This window comes from Pinus tabuliformis, chromosome 1_2, assembly GCF_031772625.1.
Source record: "Pinus tabuliformis cultivar Carrire ecotype Pingquan chromosome 1_2, CPIR1, whole genome shotgun sequence".
Taxonomy (NCBI): domain Eukaryota; kingdom Viridiplantae; phylum Streptophyta; class Pinopsida; order Pinales; family Pinaceae; genus Pinus; species Pinus tabuliformis.
In genome coordinates, this window is record NC_142298.1 from 177,782,778 (window position 1) to 177,803,651 (window position 20,874).

Below are 20,874 nucleotides of genomic sequence, written 5' to 3' on the forward strand. Positions count from 1 at the left end.
AAGTCTGGTGTAAATGGCCTCCCAATACGCTGGTGGCAAGTTGAGAAGTGAGCATTATTATGGTTGGTTCTCAACTTCTCCCACACTGATATTCTAATCAATCACTAACAAAGTATGATATCCCATTATAATCTTAGTCTATACATACATTATGTTACTCACAGGCTTGTGACGTTTTATGATCTATTTCACGGATATTTCGCACGATTGGCAATTTATAGACATCTCAGAAAGATTAAAAAAAAATACGACTGTGGCAGTGAATATATGTGGTAAGGTAACTATAGAAATGTCCTAGAACTGAATAAGATATCCATACCAGATTTTGTCTCGAATCGAAGTCATCTCTTACATATCTATGGTGGATTTTGCTTTTTCGTAACGCGTCCTGAATCAAAGAAGTCGATGATCACTTCTTTCATTTGTTTCTTCTGCAATTACTCAGGGTTGTTCAAAATCTTTTTATAAGCTATCAAAATTTGGCATATCCCAAGTTTTGACTCCTCACTCTCTCCACAAAAACAATAGCTTTTTACTAGCTGGCATTCAAATAATAAATATGCCAAGTGACCGTCTGATTTTGTAAACAAGCCACTAAAACATCGTTATAGATGAAATAATTGCTCGAGTTCTAGACGAAAAATTGATGGCGGTAACCCTCAAGTGAGTGAACTGCTCAAAGTTCTTACTAAAAATGTATAGTGGTAACTCTGAAGTCTCAGACTCTCCACTAATATACATCTCTTACTGATACAAATCCCTTCAGAGCAATAGCATGTCTTGTCAACAAAAGAACCAAAGAACTAGCTTTGATGGTTGTCATCTTACTAATAATCTCCTCCTTTGGTCCCTATTATTTAATACCAACAATTCCAAATGGAACCAGGATGCCCCTTTGAATCAAGAATAAGAACTTTTCTTCTGAAGAACAACATTGTACAAAAGACCTGAAATTTCAAAGCATGTGGTATAATAGTCAACAGACATTGCAACAGAAATGGCATTAAATACAGCATTTTCATTTGTATGAGGAATCCGGCATGCTTCATCCGGAACAACTATACAACATGACGCAGTTTCACTTTAAAATTACAAGAAAAATAGCCTTGCATAATATTTGCATATTTTTCCAAGAATGCAGATTTATGGGTTCCATAGCTTGTCAACCTGCATAGATAATAAAAAAGGTGGAATGAGCACTTTACAGTCGGAAATAGCTGTATTTGATGTGGCAGTTATTTTGAACTTAGACAACAAGGACAGTTTTCTCAAAAAATATCATTGTTCAAAGGCTATTAAGCCCAGTGACACCCACAGACCAACGAAATCACAATGCATGTAGAACTAAGTGATCTAGAATATTTTACTTCCAACCATGCAAGGAAAAAAAAGGCTTCAAAAAAGCAACAGGCTTTTAGCAACGAACCTGAACGAAACAAGATATGCATTTGTACAAACAGGACTTTGTAGAGCCTTCCCAGGGGCAAGACAGCCTTTGTATACTTTACACTTTGATATTCAGTCAGGTCTTTAAGCCACCAAATGATGAATGCAACCATTTGGCTGATATTCTCCTGCTACAAAACAAACCTCCAAAATTATAATTAGACAAAATTATGTGAAATTATAGAACCGCCAATTCTTGTGGGGAACTAGTTGGCTTCAAAAAGACAACTATTAGCTCCACTGCTTATGAAATTTCTCAACTGAGAACCAATTGAAACAACAATGCTCATATGAATTCCCACAGGGCACATTGGTACTAGCTTCAAAGCAAAGCTCCAAAATAGTAACCAAACAGCTAACAAGTACTTGTGCATCATCCAGCTTTACTGCGCCGGGGCGAAAACACGCGATCCGATTCCTTTCTCAAAGGACTCAATCTGGAGTTCTCAACATCCATTGAATCCTTTTTTGCAGGAGAGGACTTTATTTTATCTTTCTCAATTTTCTTTCTCTCAGCTTCAGCATGCTTGATGTTATCCTCACGAGCTTTCTTGAACAAATTCACAAAGTTCAGCAGAGTAGAGATTACTGCAGCAAATTAAACATGAATTAATGCATGCAAAATTTCAAGAAAAGGATATATTAGTGGACCAATGAATTCTCCTACATCAAAAAGAGAGGATATACTAGTGGACCAATGAATTCTCCTACACACTCATGACAGGAACGGAAAACCAATACTACAAGCTTCACATGCCCTGAAATTGGCCGTTCCTGCTCTTACAGCTAGAAGCTCACTGCCACAATGCATCAGATCAATATCTTTGTACCTATCTCCATTGTACACTGAGAAATGTCACAAACTTCTACCCGAGTGGCACCAGTCAACAACAACAGTACAATGAGAAACTATTTTAAAAACTACTATTCACAGAAATACAGAAGTGATCTACTATTATTATTCATGATAATGTATTCAGTCAAAAGACTCTGCTACTGAAAAAGTTGAGAGGAAGAAGGAACAGGAAACAGCAATAGAACAAGAAAACAGGACCAGGAGGGTTCAAACTTCAGACTAAAAAACAGTTCCTCTGCACTATGCATATTATACACAATAAATAATTTAGTAAATCTGAATCCATTTAACACACAAAATTAATCCACCATTCGTAATTACTAATTAGTCAAGTATCAAATGTAGTAAATCAAATTGCATTCACATAATAATGTTCAGGTTTTTCTCTATTTGTTTGCTTTGTTTTTCTTTAATTTATAGCTGTTTTGCTTTAAATTTCACCATGTTCAGAGAAACACCCAAGGAAAAGTTTCAAATTTCACTTTCTCGGTGTTTTCTTGGAGAAACAGAATTGTAATGTACTGTTTATGGTAAAATAGATCAAACCAGATCTGGCAATGCTGAAACTTAAAAATGATCAAAGAATTCCCACAGTTCAAAGACTTAAAAATAATCAAAGAAACCTACTTAAAAAGCATTAAATATTGCACTGAACAGTAAAGTTTCACTAGTTTTGACAATTCTGAAGCAAGAATTGAGGTTTCTGCAGGACATCAACGAAGAAAATGCCTAATTGAAAGAGTAATGCTTTAATTTTGAATAATTTCTAAATTCATTGAGAATATGACAGGTTAGATGTATCAGAAGTTATTTGGACAGTACTGTGTCAACATGTGAAACGTGAGACAAGTTCAACAATATCAATCGATGTGTGCTTATTATTAGCGCTCTCCAAAGTTATCAAACTAAGAGAAAGAATAAGCTCAACAAAAGAAGAGCAATATATGGTTGATTGTGCTTCTTTTCATATGAAGTGGTTTTGTGAATAAAAAATATATGATGGACATGATGTTTTCCTAGGAGATGAATTAACATCCAGAATCATAGGATAAGGAAAAAATCAAGTTGATGCTCAAGGATGGAAGGGTTAGAACACTCCTCGAGGTTCATAAGCAATATGAGTGATGCAGGTTTATATATTGAGTTTGAAGCGAAACCTACAGAAGGGTTTGAGAAGCAATGGTCCTACTGAGTGGGCATTTGAGCTGGAACTCTATAAAAGTTGTCGGGAAGCAACATCACTGATGGGTGTAACAATTATATTGTTCGTGAAGGAAGAAATGAATATGAAAAATCCCCTATTGTCTGTAGAGAAAAGATAGTGCTATGACATCAAAGATTCGGGCATATTGGAGAGGAGGGCCTTCAAAACATTACACAGTAAAGCCATGGTTGAAGGTATGTCTAGTTAAACTCTAAATCTTGTTTTTCGTGAACATTACATATAATGATATATGCTAAACAAAATTAGTTAAGATTCTCAACATGTGCTACACAAGCAAAAAGAATTTTAGAGTTAGCACACACTGCACAGTGATGTGTTTGGACCTATGCCTGTTGCATCATTAGTACCATGTTTCATAATAGATGATTTCACAAGAAATGCATGGATTTATTTCCTCTCAAAGAAATCTGATGTCTTTGGTAAATTTAAAGAGTTTAAGGCTCTTACGGAGAATCAAACAAAGGAAAAAAGTTAAGGTGTTGAGGATTGAGAATGGTGGAGAGTTCTGCAGCAATGAATTTGAAAAATTATGCCAGGAGTGTGATATAGCAAGGTAGAAGACTACTCCAGACTCCATACACATTGCGACAAAATGGGGTTGCTGAAAGGATGAATAAGGCATTGGTGGAAAAAGCAAAGAGCATGTTAAATAGCACTAGGTAAGGACAGGAATTTTGGGCAGAGGCAGTAGATGGTGCATCTTTCCTAGAAAAGTAACTATTATGTCTTTGACATATTTGGAGGAGCTGTCAAATGGATGAGCAGGAGCCCCCCCCCCCCTCCTCCCCCCAAAATTGGAGGGTGCCATAGGGGTGCGTAGGGCCCCTTTGCCTAAGTCTTCAAGGGCAAAGCTCTCCAAAAAACAGAAAGAATTAAAAAAAATGGATTTTTGTGTCCATTATTGGCACGTGATTCTTTAGCACACCATTTTCTAATTTCTATTAAGGAATTAAGGTTGTAATCTGATACGAGTCAACAAATTAGGGTTTTGGATGTCGCGGGATCCTATATATTGTATTATAAATGATGAAGTGATGATAAAAGTAGGTATGGTTCTCAACATTTTGTTAGTTCCCCTGGTGAAGGGTTTTCAAGGTAAATCTATGATTATCATGTGATTGTCATTGTTTACTTTTCTGTTTATAAAGAATCTGTGTGTGCATTGCTTATTGTAAAGGTTTAATACTTACAATGAGCACTCCATAATAGAGCCTCAAATATCCTCCAAGTGTGAATAGCTACCAAGTGAAGCAGGGTGCTCAAGCCATTAACCTCCAAGCTAATAAAATAGATTAATGCTCAAATAAAACTATATTCCAATTTCACAACAGTCACCAATTAATTAAATCAACATGAACACGTGTGCCAATAAGGGGGAGTGCACTCCAACAAGTGTTGTACCATGAAAACAAAATGTATCTCCTAGCAAAGACCACCATGATAACACAGAGAAAATAGAAGCTTCACCTAGGTTTAAACCTAGGGTGTAACCCCAAAGGAATATGACACAATAAACCACCCCCCCCCCTCGCCCAAACCTTAGGAAAAGCTTGATCATCAAAGATGTATGTAGTAACCCCCACCCCTCTCCAGTCTAACTCAAACATAGGACAATGTACATCCCCAAGTGTACTAACATCATCAAACACATTCAATTTCCACCTATGTGATGTTTGGCAAATGTTACAAATGTTAAATCATATGAACTAAGGAAATCCGACCAAGGCAATGTGCACTGTCACAACACATATCCATCATCTAACCACATAAACATCATAGGAAAAGGGGACACTAGAAATGCTAGCCAACCCAATAATCAAGCATGTCCCACCATACATCAGCATAAAAGGACAATGTATAAACATCATAGGAAAAGGGGACACTAGAAATGCTAGCCAACCCAATCATCAAGCATGTCCCACCATACATCAGCATAAAAGGACAATGTAGAAGTCACTAGAAAATCCCAACAATCATGAAACATTTATCATCTAACCCCTTGGGGGGCCAGAACCATCATCCATATCCAAAATAAGCATATCAACCATACCATAATGTGATAGCATGCTCCACAACCATCAAATATGCAACGAAGGGGTCATAAACAAGGTGAACACATGTAAGAAGACCACCAAACGAACAAGCATAACCACCCAACCAAGTAGAAGTGAGACTCCCCCAAACCAAAAGCCTCCAATGCCAAGAAAAAAAGTTTAGTGAAGGTGTATCTCACCCAAGTCAATCCAAAAGCTCCAATGAACCGGTTGAACCTCGAAATTGTCCTTCTTTTGACAATCCATCTTTCCTTTTTTACACCCATTTTGTTACACATTTTCACTTCATTCCATCTTGTTCATGAATTAAATGTCATTCAGGTCATGCAAGTTACATTGAAAACTAAAAGGTAATCATCCATCAATAGCTCAAAATTTATATTTTCTTTATGGAATTGGTTTAAACTATATTATAGCTACCGAAATGTGCACTTTCTGCAACTAACTTGAATTTCCGTAACCAAATCCAAAGTTCTACAGGTTCGCACGTGTTAGAAAACAACCAAAGCACATGAGCAGTTGCCAAATGTCATCAATATGGAAGTCCACCTATTGGTCACAGATGGAAGCTCACAGGGTAAACGTATCTCATTGGTCAAACGTGTGGTCAACTTGGCTATGGAATACCTGTTTCGCACAAAGTATCAAGAGATTGATTCTACAATCAAGCAAGCGTGAAGAAATAGTAAGCAAGCAATCTCTGATGACCATGATTTAAGATGATGATGCATCAATAAATGTCTTCTCATGATTCACTCCTTCAATAGCGAATCATTAGAAGCGAAATTCCTATTTCGATTTAGAAACCTAGATGTCAATTTCAATTCTTGTTTCTAGACAATAATTCCTTAAATTGTTAATCTTGAAACCATTATAAAAACACTTCGTTTTGAAAGCGAAAGACAGTGAATGAAGTCCAAAATTGTTACTATTATCATTTTCCTATTGTGGAGACTCTTTTTTTACATTTCAAGTAATACAAGCTTTGTTCATGGCATATCCATGATTGTGTTCAGCGATTCAAGTTTCGTGATCTGAGTTTTAACACCTCACACTCATCAAGAGGAGACCCCCTAAGGACGTGCGAGAGATAGTATAAATGTCTTTTGCAACTTTGATTTAATTTCTTTGTGCTCTAGATTAAAGTTTGTTTCATTTAATTGATCAGTTCATTTAGATGCTTCGTTTCATTTCAATGCTCTATTTTTAAATTAGAATTCTACTAATTCGCCTTTTGTTCTTTACAGGTCAAGCGCTTGATAAAAATACTAAAAACACCAAAAATATTTCCTTCGATTATCTTTTTTAAGCTAAGTCTCAGATTTATTCTTGATAGGTTATGATTGGCTTCGTTTCAATGCACACACTAGTAATCTCTTAAGGCTTCCTGCACTTAAATTACTCTTTCATTCTTGTTTTCTAGAATAATTTCAATTCCAAGTCTCTATTTTAGATTAACTCTACTTTCACAGTTTGATAGTTTAAAATTCATTTCAAGTCTCATAGATTAAATTTACTTCAAGCTTCATAGATTAAAAACTAGAATAGATTTCTTTCAAAGTTTCATAGAGTAGAAAATTTTTTCAAGACAAATAGAATAATTTTATCTTTTGAAGTTCAATAAAGTAAGATTTCATTTCCTTGTTCAATAGAATAGGATTTTAAAGCTTTCACATTAGTATAGTTTGCTTTGATTTCATTTAATTTCCAAGTCTTGAATTTCTCAATTTACTTGGGTCTCTGAGAAAGAACATGTGCATGTGCTTACTAAAAATCTTGTCATAAGTAGGTTTGATTTTCATCTTGTAATTAGAATAGTTTTCTTGTAATTAGAAGTTGATAGCCTAGCATATACAATGCAAGTATACTTCGCAAGCTCACAAACCCTGGATTGATAATTTAATGTGAAGTAATTTAACCAACAATCAAATTACGCAACAGAACTGTTGACCACTGGAGTGGAACCTGAGGATTATTTGAAGACTCCATGCCCAACGACGTACTATAGTTTTTAAACTCTCCTTCTTCTTATCATTTTCTGTTGTACTCAAATTCCACAATCCCTGTGGGGACAATGTAAAAGTGATACTAGTATGAGGAGTCGAGTCATGTAACAACCCTGGGTAGCCTAGGACCTTATCATCAAGTGAGTATTACTCTGAGAGGTTTTTATTCACTTGGTTAATTATTATCTCATGCAAGGACTTAATAATTAATGGAGTTTTTCCTCCAAATACAGCGCAAAGCCGGAGTACAGCTTGATAATGAGGCCTTGGGTGAATCCTAATGTCTAGGGTCAATGTATATTACCATACTAGATCACATAAAAAAAAATTGTGGAATTTGGCTAGGATTAGGGGGCCATCTTTTAATTTTCAAAATTTCCTGCAGGGCGTAAATTGGAATAAAAATTGCATATGAAATGTAATAAGTAAAGTCTAGAGAAGGTGTATGGTGTATGAGTAATAAAAATTGCACGTCTCACCGTCAACTTTCTACTAAGACACACTTGTGTTGTTCTAGACTCTCAAACCCACTTTTCCTAAATTTAGTAGAAAATGTGGCAATAAATTAAGCCAACAATTAAATAAATAGAGAAAAATAAATATCCACACATGCTAAATGATGTGGAAATGAGGTGTAAAATCATGGAAGAGTTAAAGTGAAGTCCCAAGATGATGTGGTCTCCTAAAATATTTGTTCATGTGAAGTTGTGTAGAAAATATTTATTTCATCAAGCTTCAAGCGTGAGGGAAAGTTCTCGGGCGAACCAACCCACTCTTGAAAGTGCTCAAGGAGAACCTACATTTGACAATTGTCAAAGTCTTATCATTCGAATTTGTCTTGCAAGGTTTTCTTTTGAGATTTAGTTTCATATATCTTGCTTCATAATTCAATATTTATTTCTCAAATATTGTGGTTCATTTGCTAATATCTTGCTATTTCATAGCTAAATCATGGCTAGGCAAAGAGGAGGGTTTACTTAGCCTTTGTAGATTATATTGTACACATACATTTGTAATTTTATTGATTATTTTCATAGCTAACACTTGGTTTGTCTTGCATCCTTCTCTAACTTGTTCCTTGTGACAACTTGCGGGATTTATCAATTGAAACAATTAACAAGTTGTGTGCAGGACGTTGGGCTCTCAATTCTAGACTAGTTTTCTCTCTTGGTCCTGGGCTTAAAGAGGCTTAGCCTCTCTTGCTTTAGTGTGAATTCCTATCTTTCTTACATCTAATTTTTGTATCTAAAGTGGCCCCTTTGAAATTTCAGATTCCAAGGTCCTCCTTGGTCACATTTGCAGCAGTGACTCATTAAGGAAAAGTCTATAGTCTAAGGCTCCAGGCTTCAATTGTAAAAGATTTTCCTTGAGTTTGGAGGAGGCTTTCATGAGCCCTTTCCTCTTGTAATTTAATTAATAAAATTTCTAATTTTTGGGAGCGTGGGTTTTACCCATTGGCATCCCTATCTCTCCACTTTGGGAGAGAACATGTGGTTGGTTTGATTTTTTTTATTCTAGTTTCTCTTCTCACTTGCATGCTTTAATTCGCTAATTAACACAGCCATGCATCTCACTTAATTTGCTAAAAGTTCACTACAATTTGCTTGCCATTTACATTAGTTGCTACAAATCACAAAGTTACACTTAATTCCATAGCAATTCATTTTTATGGAAGCGTCTCTTTAACTTGATACATTTTAGCTTGGGTATTGTCTAAAGTTCACTTATGTTTCACTATTGTGCAACAATTTTACATTTTAAGTTTTGATGCATTGTGTATTTGGGCAATTACACTTTCCAAATCAACCAGTTGTTTTATGTCAAGCTAATCTCTCAAGACAAAATTTCTTTCTTTTGCAAAGTTATTTTGAGTACAATCTTGAGTTTATTTTTCACAAGCATTGCCATTTATTTTACATGCAAATCAATTGCTCATAAGTTTTCAAGGTTGCTTTTGGTGGATCATTAATTTATCATAAGTCAAAGCAAATACTTTCACTTCACAATTTTACATGTTATAAAGCTTATGCAATCTTGTGTTTAAAGCATCTCTATCTTTTTAATAGCACTTGCAAATTTACTTGCATATCATAGTAGGCATCTTAAGTTAGTTGCACATTTAAAATCAACCTCCAAGCATAAGTTTGGTTGATAAAAATCATAGGGAAAAAAGACTTTCTTGGAAAATTCTTCCTTTTGGTACGACGTAAGGTAAAAGCATTGTGACCCTGCAGTTATGAAAGTGGTTTGTCCCCTTGTAGGAACGAAAGCACACACTGGCTCATAAGACTCAAGGGACTGGTATCGTTAATGACACCTTTGTGCCCTCACCCCCTCTTTCTTATAGTCACCCTAACTTTTACCCTTTAGTAGGAGCTCAAGAGGACAACTTCTCACCTATATTAGGAATTTTAAATTAAAACTTAACCAAGATAATTGCACTCAAATCTAGTATAGGTGCATTTCATTCTAATACATCTCATGGTTTTACTTGCAATTGGTCATTTTATTTGTCATTGTTAAATTGAATACTTTGTTTTGGCAAGCATTATTTCATCTATATTTTGCAAGTAGAATACTAATTGTTTTCCTTTTGCAAGATATCCTTGTATGCTTTGATTTAACAGTTGATCATATATATTTGAAAGCATCCTTATATTTTGTATCATTGTGCTAACATTTTCTTGTTTCACTTTCAGGGTTACTTGTGATTTTATTTCAAAGCATTTCATTTATATTAAACAAATATCTTTCATTTTTTGAGCAATACTTTAAAAGGCACTGGTCTTTCATATGCTTATGCTTATGCTTATCTCATGTGTTGATGATTATTGATGGTTATTTCATTTCATATTGCTCACATCACATTTGCTTATAATCTTAAGAAAATAATCCACTTCACTTTAACATTCTCCTAGAAACCTCACATCTTTAACTTAGTTTTCCTTTAAGGACCACCCCCCATAGCTAGCCTAGGAGATCGCTTAAACAGAGAGAGTTGGGAATAGGTGCTGAAAATACAACAAGAAAATCCTAATTTAATTTTGTCCTTGAATTAAATTAAGAATAAAATTGTAATTCCACATCACAAGACAATTTGTAAGAGTTAACTAAGTTAATTTGACTTAGTTGTGTTAAACACACATGGACAACAAAAGAAATATGAAAGATAAAACATGAGAGTACAATTTATATTAACAACTGATATACATTTATAGTACATTGTTGTGAACGTTGGGTTTCACATCCCAAGGTCTCTTGGACGACTTTGTCTATTCAGCTTCCACACTAACCCATTGAGGATTAGGTGTCCAACATTCCCCCCCTTAATCCGAAGGGTTATGTATGAGTCCAAGAAGAGAGCTGTAATACAAAATGTGCAAAAAATGCATGGCAGCACTAGGCTGAATGTGCTCTATGAAATGTTGGTATAAAGGGCGGTGGTTTAAGGATGACCACCAACACTGGAACGCTTAGTGCAGTTCCCGGAACTCTTCCAAAACTGGCAAGAAACTGAAGTTTTCTGCTAGAGGAAGTGCTCCTATTGTTTTGAAGAGGGAAACCTTCAACCATGAAAGGGAGGTCTCACCCCGCATAAAAGGGAGAACTTCAACCTGAAAAGGGAAGTCTCAACCTGTGATGGTTTAAGGATGACCAACAACTCTGGAATGCTTAATGCAATTCCTGGAACTCTTCCAAAACTGGCAAGAAGCTAGAGTCTTCTGCTAGAGGAAGTGTTCTCAATTTTGTCCCTGGAATTCTTCCAAAATTGGCAAGACGCTGAAGTCTTCTGCCAGAGGAAGTGTCCCAGATTGCCAACTGAAGGCATGTTTACGCGCATCTTTGTTTCTGGCTACAACTTTGAAACTGGTGTGGCAGGTTGTGGCTCAGGCTCGCTTGATGTGGCTTTGAAGCTTGTAGATGACCATCATTTACCCCCCTGACAGATACAAGGTGAGATGATGGAGAAAACTCAACTGCGCGATTGTTCAATACTCTGGAACAAAATCTGACATGTTTTTGGAATATCTTCTTGGCTGTTGATGCCCACTGCCAAGAATCGATCCATCCAAGATGAATCTTTGTTCTTGCAGGACGTTTGTTTCTGAAGCATCTGTGTGAAGAATGATTGGTTTTATGACAGTGCTTACATGGATGAAGATCAAAACAGTGATCTTTCAAATGGCCAACTCGGTCACAGTGTTGGCATTTCACAATCTGTTGTTGTTGTTGTTGTTGTTGTGGAAGAAGGATAGAATCTGGAACAGCTGAAGCTGAACTGTCATGAGGAGCAGGTGAACTGTCATGAATGAATCCAGCACTCTGAAACTGAATGGGCTTTGAGTAGTCTGGAATATGAAAGGACAAGTCCTTGTCATATCCAAGACCAGTTCTGTGCTTGTTGTGGACAAGCTGTTCCCAAGGTCTGATGATGGGCTTGGGAAGTGCAGACTGAGTTTCTGCATCTGCATGTACAAATACTACTTTATTGGGCACTGGATTTGAATGAACTTCAACAATATTGTCTCGTTGTTTATGGGAGTCTGTTTCAATCTTCTGAACAGAAACAGATTCAGAATGATGACTCCACTGTTGTAATTCTTCTTGTTGTAGCTGAGATTCAAGCTGCAAAAAATCAATCTTTTCCTGTGCATTATATAGGCATGTCTGAATTTCTGAGAGAGATCCTTTGCTGATTTGTAATGTGTCATCAATAGTAAATTGTATAAGAGTTTTCATGAACTCTAATACTTCACTGATTCTGGCCATTTTTCTTCAATGTCAGATTTACACCTTAAAAATTGATCACAATTATTACTTAATGCAGAAAAGTAATATCCACTTACAGTACACAGCAATATCTTGTATAAATGTGCAGCAAATGAATCAGGGAATCAATGCATATATATGTAGACAGAAACTATAATGGGTTTTAAATACAATGCCACAATTGGGGCAGCAGCAACTGCAAACTTGCTTGGATCCTTCAAGTACTCCTTCAGAAATGATGGCTATCAAAACTTCAATAATTATAACACCATGTCATGGGCATTGGAATGAATCTCTAGCATGCTGAAACAGCAGTGATAGACCTCCTTACATGTCCAAATACTTAGCAAACTGTATAGTGCTGGTCATATATACCATAGCATTTTACCATGACCTTTCAAGAGCCTTCCAACTATGCACAGTTTCAGGAAAACCTCCAGGAGATTAGAGAATACTCGCCCCATTCAGGCATATGCGCACAATTCATACTTTTCACAGGATCAACCAATAACAGCATTATTACCACCGCATCGACCAAATGAAGTTCATCTGCTTGTAATGTGACTTGATCAACTATGAACTGCACCTTTAATTATACCAAAACAGCATATGTAAAATAATATGGGCAAATAAATGGTTTCATATCAGAATCGAACCATAATCCAGTAAGGCTCGACTTCTTCATTCAACTTTTCCTCACCAGACTTCTCCATTCTCGTTTCCACATAGAACCAACGACTTATTGTATTAAACATAAATCGATATCACTATTTAATTTATTTATAAACAACACTCTGTGTCTCTTCATACATACCAGTCATGAATTCAACCGCGCTTTCTCTTATACCCAATTTCCACATCGTTTTCTCATTCCGCCTTTACACTGCATGTAGACTTGGCAAACTGTTCCAATCTCCTTACGCAGAACAGTTACACAAAGAACCTTCAATCGATTTCCTTGTCCAACGCTGTCCAATCGAATTCCATTCGATTATATACCATCAGGTCTTCAAACGCTCTTCCGGTATTTCTTTAACGCTGTAATTCGACTTTGCCAGAGTGTATTTCTTCAGAGCCTTCAATTCAATGACTTTGCCAGCTTGTTAACTTATGTTCCTCCTCTGCAATTCCAAATGTCAATTCACTGTATACAGAAATCGAATTATTAAACTGATCACCTCCGTATAGATTATTGTGAATGTCAGACAAAAATGGATTCAATCGATTTGACTTCAAGAACAGGTCTGAGGCGCGCTTATATATTGTTGTTCTTAATCACACAGCTATGACCCCACATTCTATTCGATATCGACTCTTTTTTTTCTTTTAAACAAGAGCTCAACGCACATATAAAGTCAACAAAGGACCAACACAACACTCAATTTAACGCTCAAATCAACAACGTCATACGCTGGAACTGTTACCCACCATGCAACGCATGGAATATGATACACCAATGCAGAGAGCAGTTAAATTTACCAATACAAAACACAGCCCTTCAAAAATTCAACACTTTGCTGGACTCCACATAACTTGTGACTATGCGCTGGACCATTCTACAAACTCAGTTCAATACCATATACCAAGTCAGTTCAACGCATATACAAAGTGAATGCAAGCGTTGTATACCAAAGCTCTTCTCAGCCAAATCAAAAGAATACCAAAGTCAGTTCAACGCATATACAAACTCTGATATCCGCATATACCAGCTCAGTTCAACATACAGATTTTGGACGGGCATATGTATAAACCCACGACGTTAATATATATAAAGCAATACAGGTATATCGGAGTGGCGCAGCAGATTCATTCAACAGCGTTAATACCATTCAATAAAATGTTGATACCATTCAATAAAACAGCGTTAATACGCATTCATGACCCCTTTTTCGCATCTGTCTCCCACGCAGAGATACCATTCAATAAACTGTTGATACTACACAATAATTCAAACGCTGTGTTAAAATGTGACAGCGTTACCATTCGCATTCATATGGTACCATTCGCATTCAAATGTCGATACTACTTCCATACCACATTCAACAGTTACCATGGTAGGAAACGCAGCGTTAATACCATTCTATACATACCGCATTCAACTTCGAACATAACGCATTCAAATAGAAACCATATAAATGTCGATACCATTCAACAGCGTTAATATTCAAAACCGCATACCAGGAGCTGGAAAACTTCGGACCTTCATCGATGGTGGCGTATCTACCACTCAGCATTCAACGCAGATTCAATGATCTCTGCTTTACTTGATTCCATGTCAGCCTCAGCGCTAAAACAGGAAATGACAGTGCTATAAAAAATTGACAGTATGGACAGATGTGCAGCGCTGGCAGAGGTAGGTTATTTCAGGTCTGAGGGGAATAAGGCAGATTATTACGACTGAGAAGATTCAGAATGGCAGAGAGAGGCCAAAAATGGCGCTGGAGAAATGACAGGTTAGCTGAGAAAATATTCATGAAATGATCTGCACATACACATAAGGGCCATAAAACAAATGGCTCAAAAATAATTATGCAGGGCAGGAATACGCCTGCTCTGATACCATGTTAAACACACATGGACAGCAAAAGAAATATGAAAGATAAAACATGAGAGTACAATTTTTATTAACAACTGATATACATTTATAGTACATTGTTGTGACCTTTGGGTTTCACATCCCAAGGTCTCTTGGACTACTTTGTCTATTCAGCTTCCACACTAAGCCATTGAGGATTAAGTGTCCAACAAGTTGGCTCAATTAATTCGAGTTGAAAGTCTAACTTGAGTCATGTAGAGTGTTTCCTACATTATAGGAGCCCTGGTTGAGTTTATTTTGAGTTGTAATTTATTAATTCAGTTTAATTGAGTTAAAATCAGTTAAACTAGTTCCAACTATTGGAGGAACTAGTGGGGGGTATAGTAGTGTGGTGCTGCCTACAGTGATCAATCAGTTAACTGATGATTCACTCATAAATAACTCATGCATGTCAGATCTGAGAGTTACCCAGTTGAGATTGGAGTTCAAGGACAGTGTACTATTAGTTGTATAATCATCTAAATTGTACATGTGGTGCATGCAGTCAGAGGAAGGCCTATGAGGATTGCACAATTCCAATTGAGGAATTTCCCTAATTAATAGGGGCTAATTCCCAAGGAAACAACGCAAGGAAATAGGGACTTGGGCAAGCGAGAAATTGGTTAAGTATTGGAATGGGATTGTCCAGGAAGTTGTGAGACAGATGGAGACAGTGCAGTGGTCACTCGGGCTTGAGCAAAGCATTGTAATCTTCTCATATTTTCTGACTAATGCAATATACAGATAGCAGGGGTTTTTAGTTGTGGCTTTCCCCAAGAAATCATTGTATAATGTGTTGATTGAATTATTTCTCTTGTATGCTTTGTGATTTCGCGATCGTTTAATTGTTTCCACTATTGAGTAGAGTAGATTCAAGTCTATTGTTTTAGTAAATTACAATGAACAGTTTGAATCTACAAGGAATTTCTACATGGTATCGAAGCAGAAATCACTCTAGAAGAGGAGAATACGAGTTTGTCCTTTACAGGTGAAATCAAATTTGCAATATCATACTTCAGAGCCAGCAAGATGTCGTTCTATAGATTGAGAGTCGAATATGCCCTTAAGGGTAGTTCAAATTATATTGCCTGCAAGGATAGGATGGAGGTAGTGCTGGAAGACAAGGAGCTTAAGGAATTCATAAACAAAGATATTCCTAAGCCTCCAGCAATTGATGCTCAAGATTTGGCAGGCCTTGATAGACCTGTTTCCAAACAACAAAGACCACAGGAAGCTGGCACTGAAGGACAAGCTCAGGAAAATCAAGATGGAAAAGGACGACACAATACTAAAGTACTTGACCAAGTTCACCCAATGTCGGGATGAGCTTGGAAATGCTGGTGTTACAATTGTTGAAGATGATTTGGTCAGCCTAGCACTTCTAGGCCTTCCCAAGCACTGGCATAGCTACCAAGATTCAGTAAATGGGAGGGAGAAGCTACCAAAGTGGGAGCATTTGTGGTCTAACTTGGTGTAAGAAGAGATTTGGCGAAACACCAGAGATGGATCCTCATCCAAGCATGATGATGAGAAGAAATGTGCCTTAGTTGGAAAGGAAAATAAAGGGAAAGGGAAGTCATCCCATTCCAAATCAGATTCCAGTCAGGGCGGCAAGAAGAACTTGTCGAAGATTAAATGTTTTCACTATCACGAGCTGGGACACTATGCCATGAAATGTCTGCACAAGAAGGCCGCTAAGAAGCCCTCAGGAGGAGCAGCAGGTGAAGCTCTTGCTTCACAGTTTGAGTTGGATTTCACCCTCATCGCTTGCATGGTGACATTAGTGATGGGTAGTGTGTGGTATATGGATCATAGTTATAAAATTCCAACTCTGACTCTGATTCTGAACCAGCCGAGGGTCGACTCCGACTCTGACTCAGTATCGACTCGGCCTAGTTGATTTCAATGACTCGGTCTTTGTAAAAAATACATTAAATATTTTTTTTTATGAAAAACATAATTTTAAAGATTTTCATTTATGTTTCCAAACTCAAAGCATTAGAATATAGAGAGAAGACAACATATGATCAAAGTATGCTCACGAATATATCTATTATATCAAAATAGCACCCATTGCACTGTCCAATACATGTAATATATAGAGATTAGAAGAAAAACACATAACCAAGGAGGCTCTAAATGGCCTCTACAACAAAACATCACTAGCCACTAATCACTACTGCAAGAGAAGCCAACATCATCTGGCTCAGACTTTGAATTAGAGTGAGACGAGGAAACCCATGGCTCCTCCTCATCAAGATTTTTCTAGCAACTCTTTCCTAATATCCCCAATTTGTTTTTTTGGTGCTACACATGGACCAATTTGGCCTCTAATATGAGCCAAGTGTTGTTTCAGCCTATGAATGCCCTCTCCACCTCAATTCTTTTATGACAAAATTTGCAATGCATTTGATTACTAATTATCTCAGCATATGCCCAAGCAACATATTTCATTCTAGGAGCAATTTTCTGATATTTGGATTTGGAAATGAATAATCAAAAATCTGAAAATGAAAAGAAAAGAAAAAACAACTCTTCAATGTTCATTTCTTTTACAAAAATTACTCTTTCCAATTTCCAGATTTGCAAAATAAAAATAAAAATAAAAATAAAAACAAGTAAATGCAGATTTGAGAAGTGGAAAAAAAATACCTCTAAGCTCTAGCCTCCTCAATGTTGCTCTGTTAAGTTATGGTATGTTCTATGCTTATAACAGTTTACTTATCTTTCTTATTATTATCCACAGATTAGCAATCACATGTACAAAAAGTAAAGTGCAGATAGAACATTAAACGATCGACAAAAAACAAGCCAAAACAAGAGACACAAGATGCGGTGGCTAGCCAGGGGCAAACCGCACTGTGGGGAACCCTTTGATCAAATCTTCCTTTATATTCAAAATTCAGCAGAGAGAAATAGTACATAAATCTGATTTACATCAGTGGCAGCAAACCCTAGATCAGTCAAACTAGGGCAGACAATATCTTGCAAACCGACCATCGAATCAGCTTGATTCCTTCACCAAAAAATGCGGCCTTCAAAGGAGATCCAAATTCACCTACAACGCAGTTCTGAGAGAGAGACTGATGGTCAACGTTGGTCAAACTTTTGATCTGCAGTTGCTGTTGAAATTTGGTACCGGAGGACAGGTGGTTCCCTTAGGCTTTGATCTTTGGCCTAGGGAAAAGTGTCCAAAAGAATTTAATTTTTCTCCTAAAGTGACTTTATAATTTTATAAAGTTAAATCTAATTTAAAAGTGACTTTAAGTGATAAAGTTATTAAGTCTAATTTTAAAGTGACTTTTATAAAGTCAATGAAAAATTAGAAAGGAAAAGTGACTTTGGAAATAAATGACTAAGTGGGTCTTTATTAAAGTGGGGTGAATTAAAAAATAGAAAGTGAGATTTAAATGAGCATTTAATCTCAGCCATTGATCTAAATCTATTTCAACCATTGGATTTAGAGATCACCCAAAAGTCACTTGGATCACCCAAAAGTCACTTGGAGTTATATTAAAGGAGGAAAAGGAGGAAAAGGTCATTCATTCTTTCATGAGCAGATTGGGAGAAGGAGAGCAAGAGAGATTTCTGAGCAGGGAGGAGAAGGAGACAGCAGCTTGGCACACATTCCAAGGCAGCAGTTGAGCAGATTTGTACAGCTGATTCAGAACATAGTGAAAGGCAGATTTTTGCACAAAAATCGAGGAGCAGTTTGCTGATTTTTCTGCACACAAAACGGAGGTCGTACAGCATTTATTGCTGTCCTGTTTGCTGTAATTTCCAGATTGCTGTGAGGCACGGGAAAGGAGATAAGTTGTAAATTTGTTTGCTGATTTTTTGCTGAATAATTCTCACTGTAAAAAGGCAATTTTCAGAAATAAAGAAGAGCTCTCAAACTGGTTTTCCCCAAGAGTTGTAGGGGGTTTTTCCAGGGTCAAGTTGACCAAAAATATCAGTGTTTTAATGTGTTTTAATGGCTGTTTTTGATTGCTGATTTTTAATTCTGCAATTTCCAGCATTCTGAAAAATTTCCAGAATTTGTGTTTTCAGCAATATTTATTTTTTTCAGACTGTTAAATATATGGTTATGGGAATGGGCATTTAACTACATGGGAGAAATAAGGAGAAACTGAAAACCGGGGTGGGAAAACATAAATTTTTACAGTTGCAGCCCTAAATTCTGTGTCTTCCTTCCACACGTGAGAGAAGAGTCTCTTTCTGCGCAGTAGGAGAAGAGCCTTTTTTCTGCGCAAGAGAGATAGAGAGATGTGATGAGATGAGTGAGTGCAAATGAGGAAAATTCCTCCTGTATTTATACACAAATGTTTGATGATTGAATAGATGCGACTGCTGGGCTTCTGAGCCTACATGAATTGCTGGTCGGCTTGATAATTATTCCATAATCAAAATAAATTCATATCTCCATAAATACTTATCGGAATCGAATGATCTTTAGATCAATCCTACACCTCTCGACGAGAGGAATCTAATAAAAATATTATCAGTCATGAATAAGATGATCCACATGGAGTTTGGCCCTAGTTGCCAATTTTAACATGCTCCAACAAACCAACTCCTCAATGTTGCTCCAATGACTACCCAAGAAGCTCCTCACTGCTACAATGATTGGCCAAGAGACCCCTCACTGCTACTCCAAAAACCAACTCCAACTCTTCACAAACTCCTCACAAATGCAATGAGATAGTTGTGAGGAAATGTGAGGGGGTTGTGTAACTTTTATAGGCTTGAAAGAGGGTAGATGGAGTGCCAAAAACCTAAAACCAAAAAAAAAAAAACGATTTTGGAGTCTGTCTTTCCCTCTCTTTTCTGCCACGGACTGGCTCGGCCAGTTCAGTAATGGATCGGCCTTTGGTCCGGTTTTTGTAGCTACCCGGCCTGGGCAAAGGTCCGACTCGGTCAACTCGACCATTTCCGATTCAATTTGTCTGTTTTTTAAAACACTAATTATAACTCAAAATAAACTCAACTAGGGCTCCTATAATGTAGGAGACACTCCACATGACTCAAGTTAGACCCTCAACTCGAATTAACTGAGCCAACTAAGTCAAATTAACTTAGTTAACTTGTACAAGTTGTTTTGTGATGTGGAATTACAATTTTATTCCTAATTTAATTCAAGGACAAAATTTAATTAAGATTTTCTTGTTACATTTTCAACACTCCCTCACAACAAGAAAGGAATAATCAGATACCCCAATCCTACCTCTATGGAACTCGAAATTGCCTCTTAACAGTGCCTTAGTCAAGATGTTTGCATCTTGTTCCTCTGTAGGAATGTACCCCAGCAACATGATTCTCCTCTGCACACAATCTTTGAGATGATGATACCGGATGTCAATATGCTTGGACCGATCATGAAAAACTGGATATTCAGAGAGTTTGATACAACTCTAGTTGTCACAGTAAATCATTGTAGGATCCATATGCTGACCAAATAAACCAACAAGGATCTTCCTCATCTAAATAACCTCACAATTTGCTTGACTAGTAGCCATGTCCTTTGCTTCTGTTGAACTGAGTGCAACTGATCTCTACTTCTTGTTGTACCAAGAAACTGTTGCTGACCCAATACTAAAGATTCCCCCTAATGTGGTCTTCCTGTCGAATGGACTCCCTGCCCAATTTGCATCTGTGAATCCTTGAAGCTTCACTCCCTCTGTCCGTTTGTACCAAAGACCAAATTGAGTGGTGCCTCTGAGGTATCTCAACACATGTTTAGCTTCCTTCCAATAAAGTATGGTTGTCTTAACCATTGCTTGGCTAAGTTGGTTAACTGCGAAACATATGTTCAGTCGTCACCAAATACATAAGTGAACCCACAAGCAACCTGTAAATAGTAGCCTCCACTACTTCAGCGGAAGTAGCATCTTCCTTCCTCCAATTTCCTGCTAGAGGAGTCTCCATGGGTTTGCAACTCTCCA

General features: G+C 37.0%; 1 protein-coding gene across 7 annotated transcripts in view; it reads right to left on the reverse strand.

Moving 5' to 3' along the window:
• Nucleotides 1-389: 389 nt before the first annotated feature.
• Nucleotides 390-20,874, reverse strand: part of LOC149205066 (formin-like protein 14) — a 108,058-nt gene continuing 87,573 nt past the window's right edge. For 4 of the 7 annotated variants that reach the window (XR_016252413.1, XR_016252410.1, XR_016252412.1 and 1 more), the window contains exons 19-20: nt 1,427-2,034; nt 390-1,167 (exon numbers count right to left, since the gene is read on the reverse strand). Coding sequence is in view for 1 of the 7 variants with exons in the window: in XM_089394888.1 (XP_089251014.1) it covers nt 1,820-2,034 (215 nt within the window). In the remaining 6 variants the exon portion in view is untranslated. Of the gene's footprint in view, nt 1,168-1,423; nt 2,035-20,874 lie in introns of those variants that run through there. The other 3 variants (XR_016252415.1, XR_016252414.1, XM_089394888.1) reach the window with 3 other exon arrangements.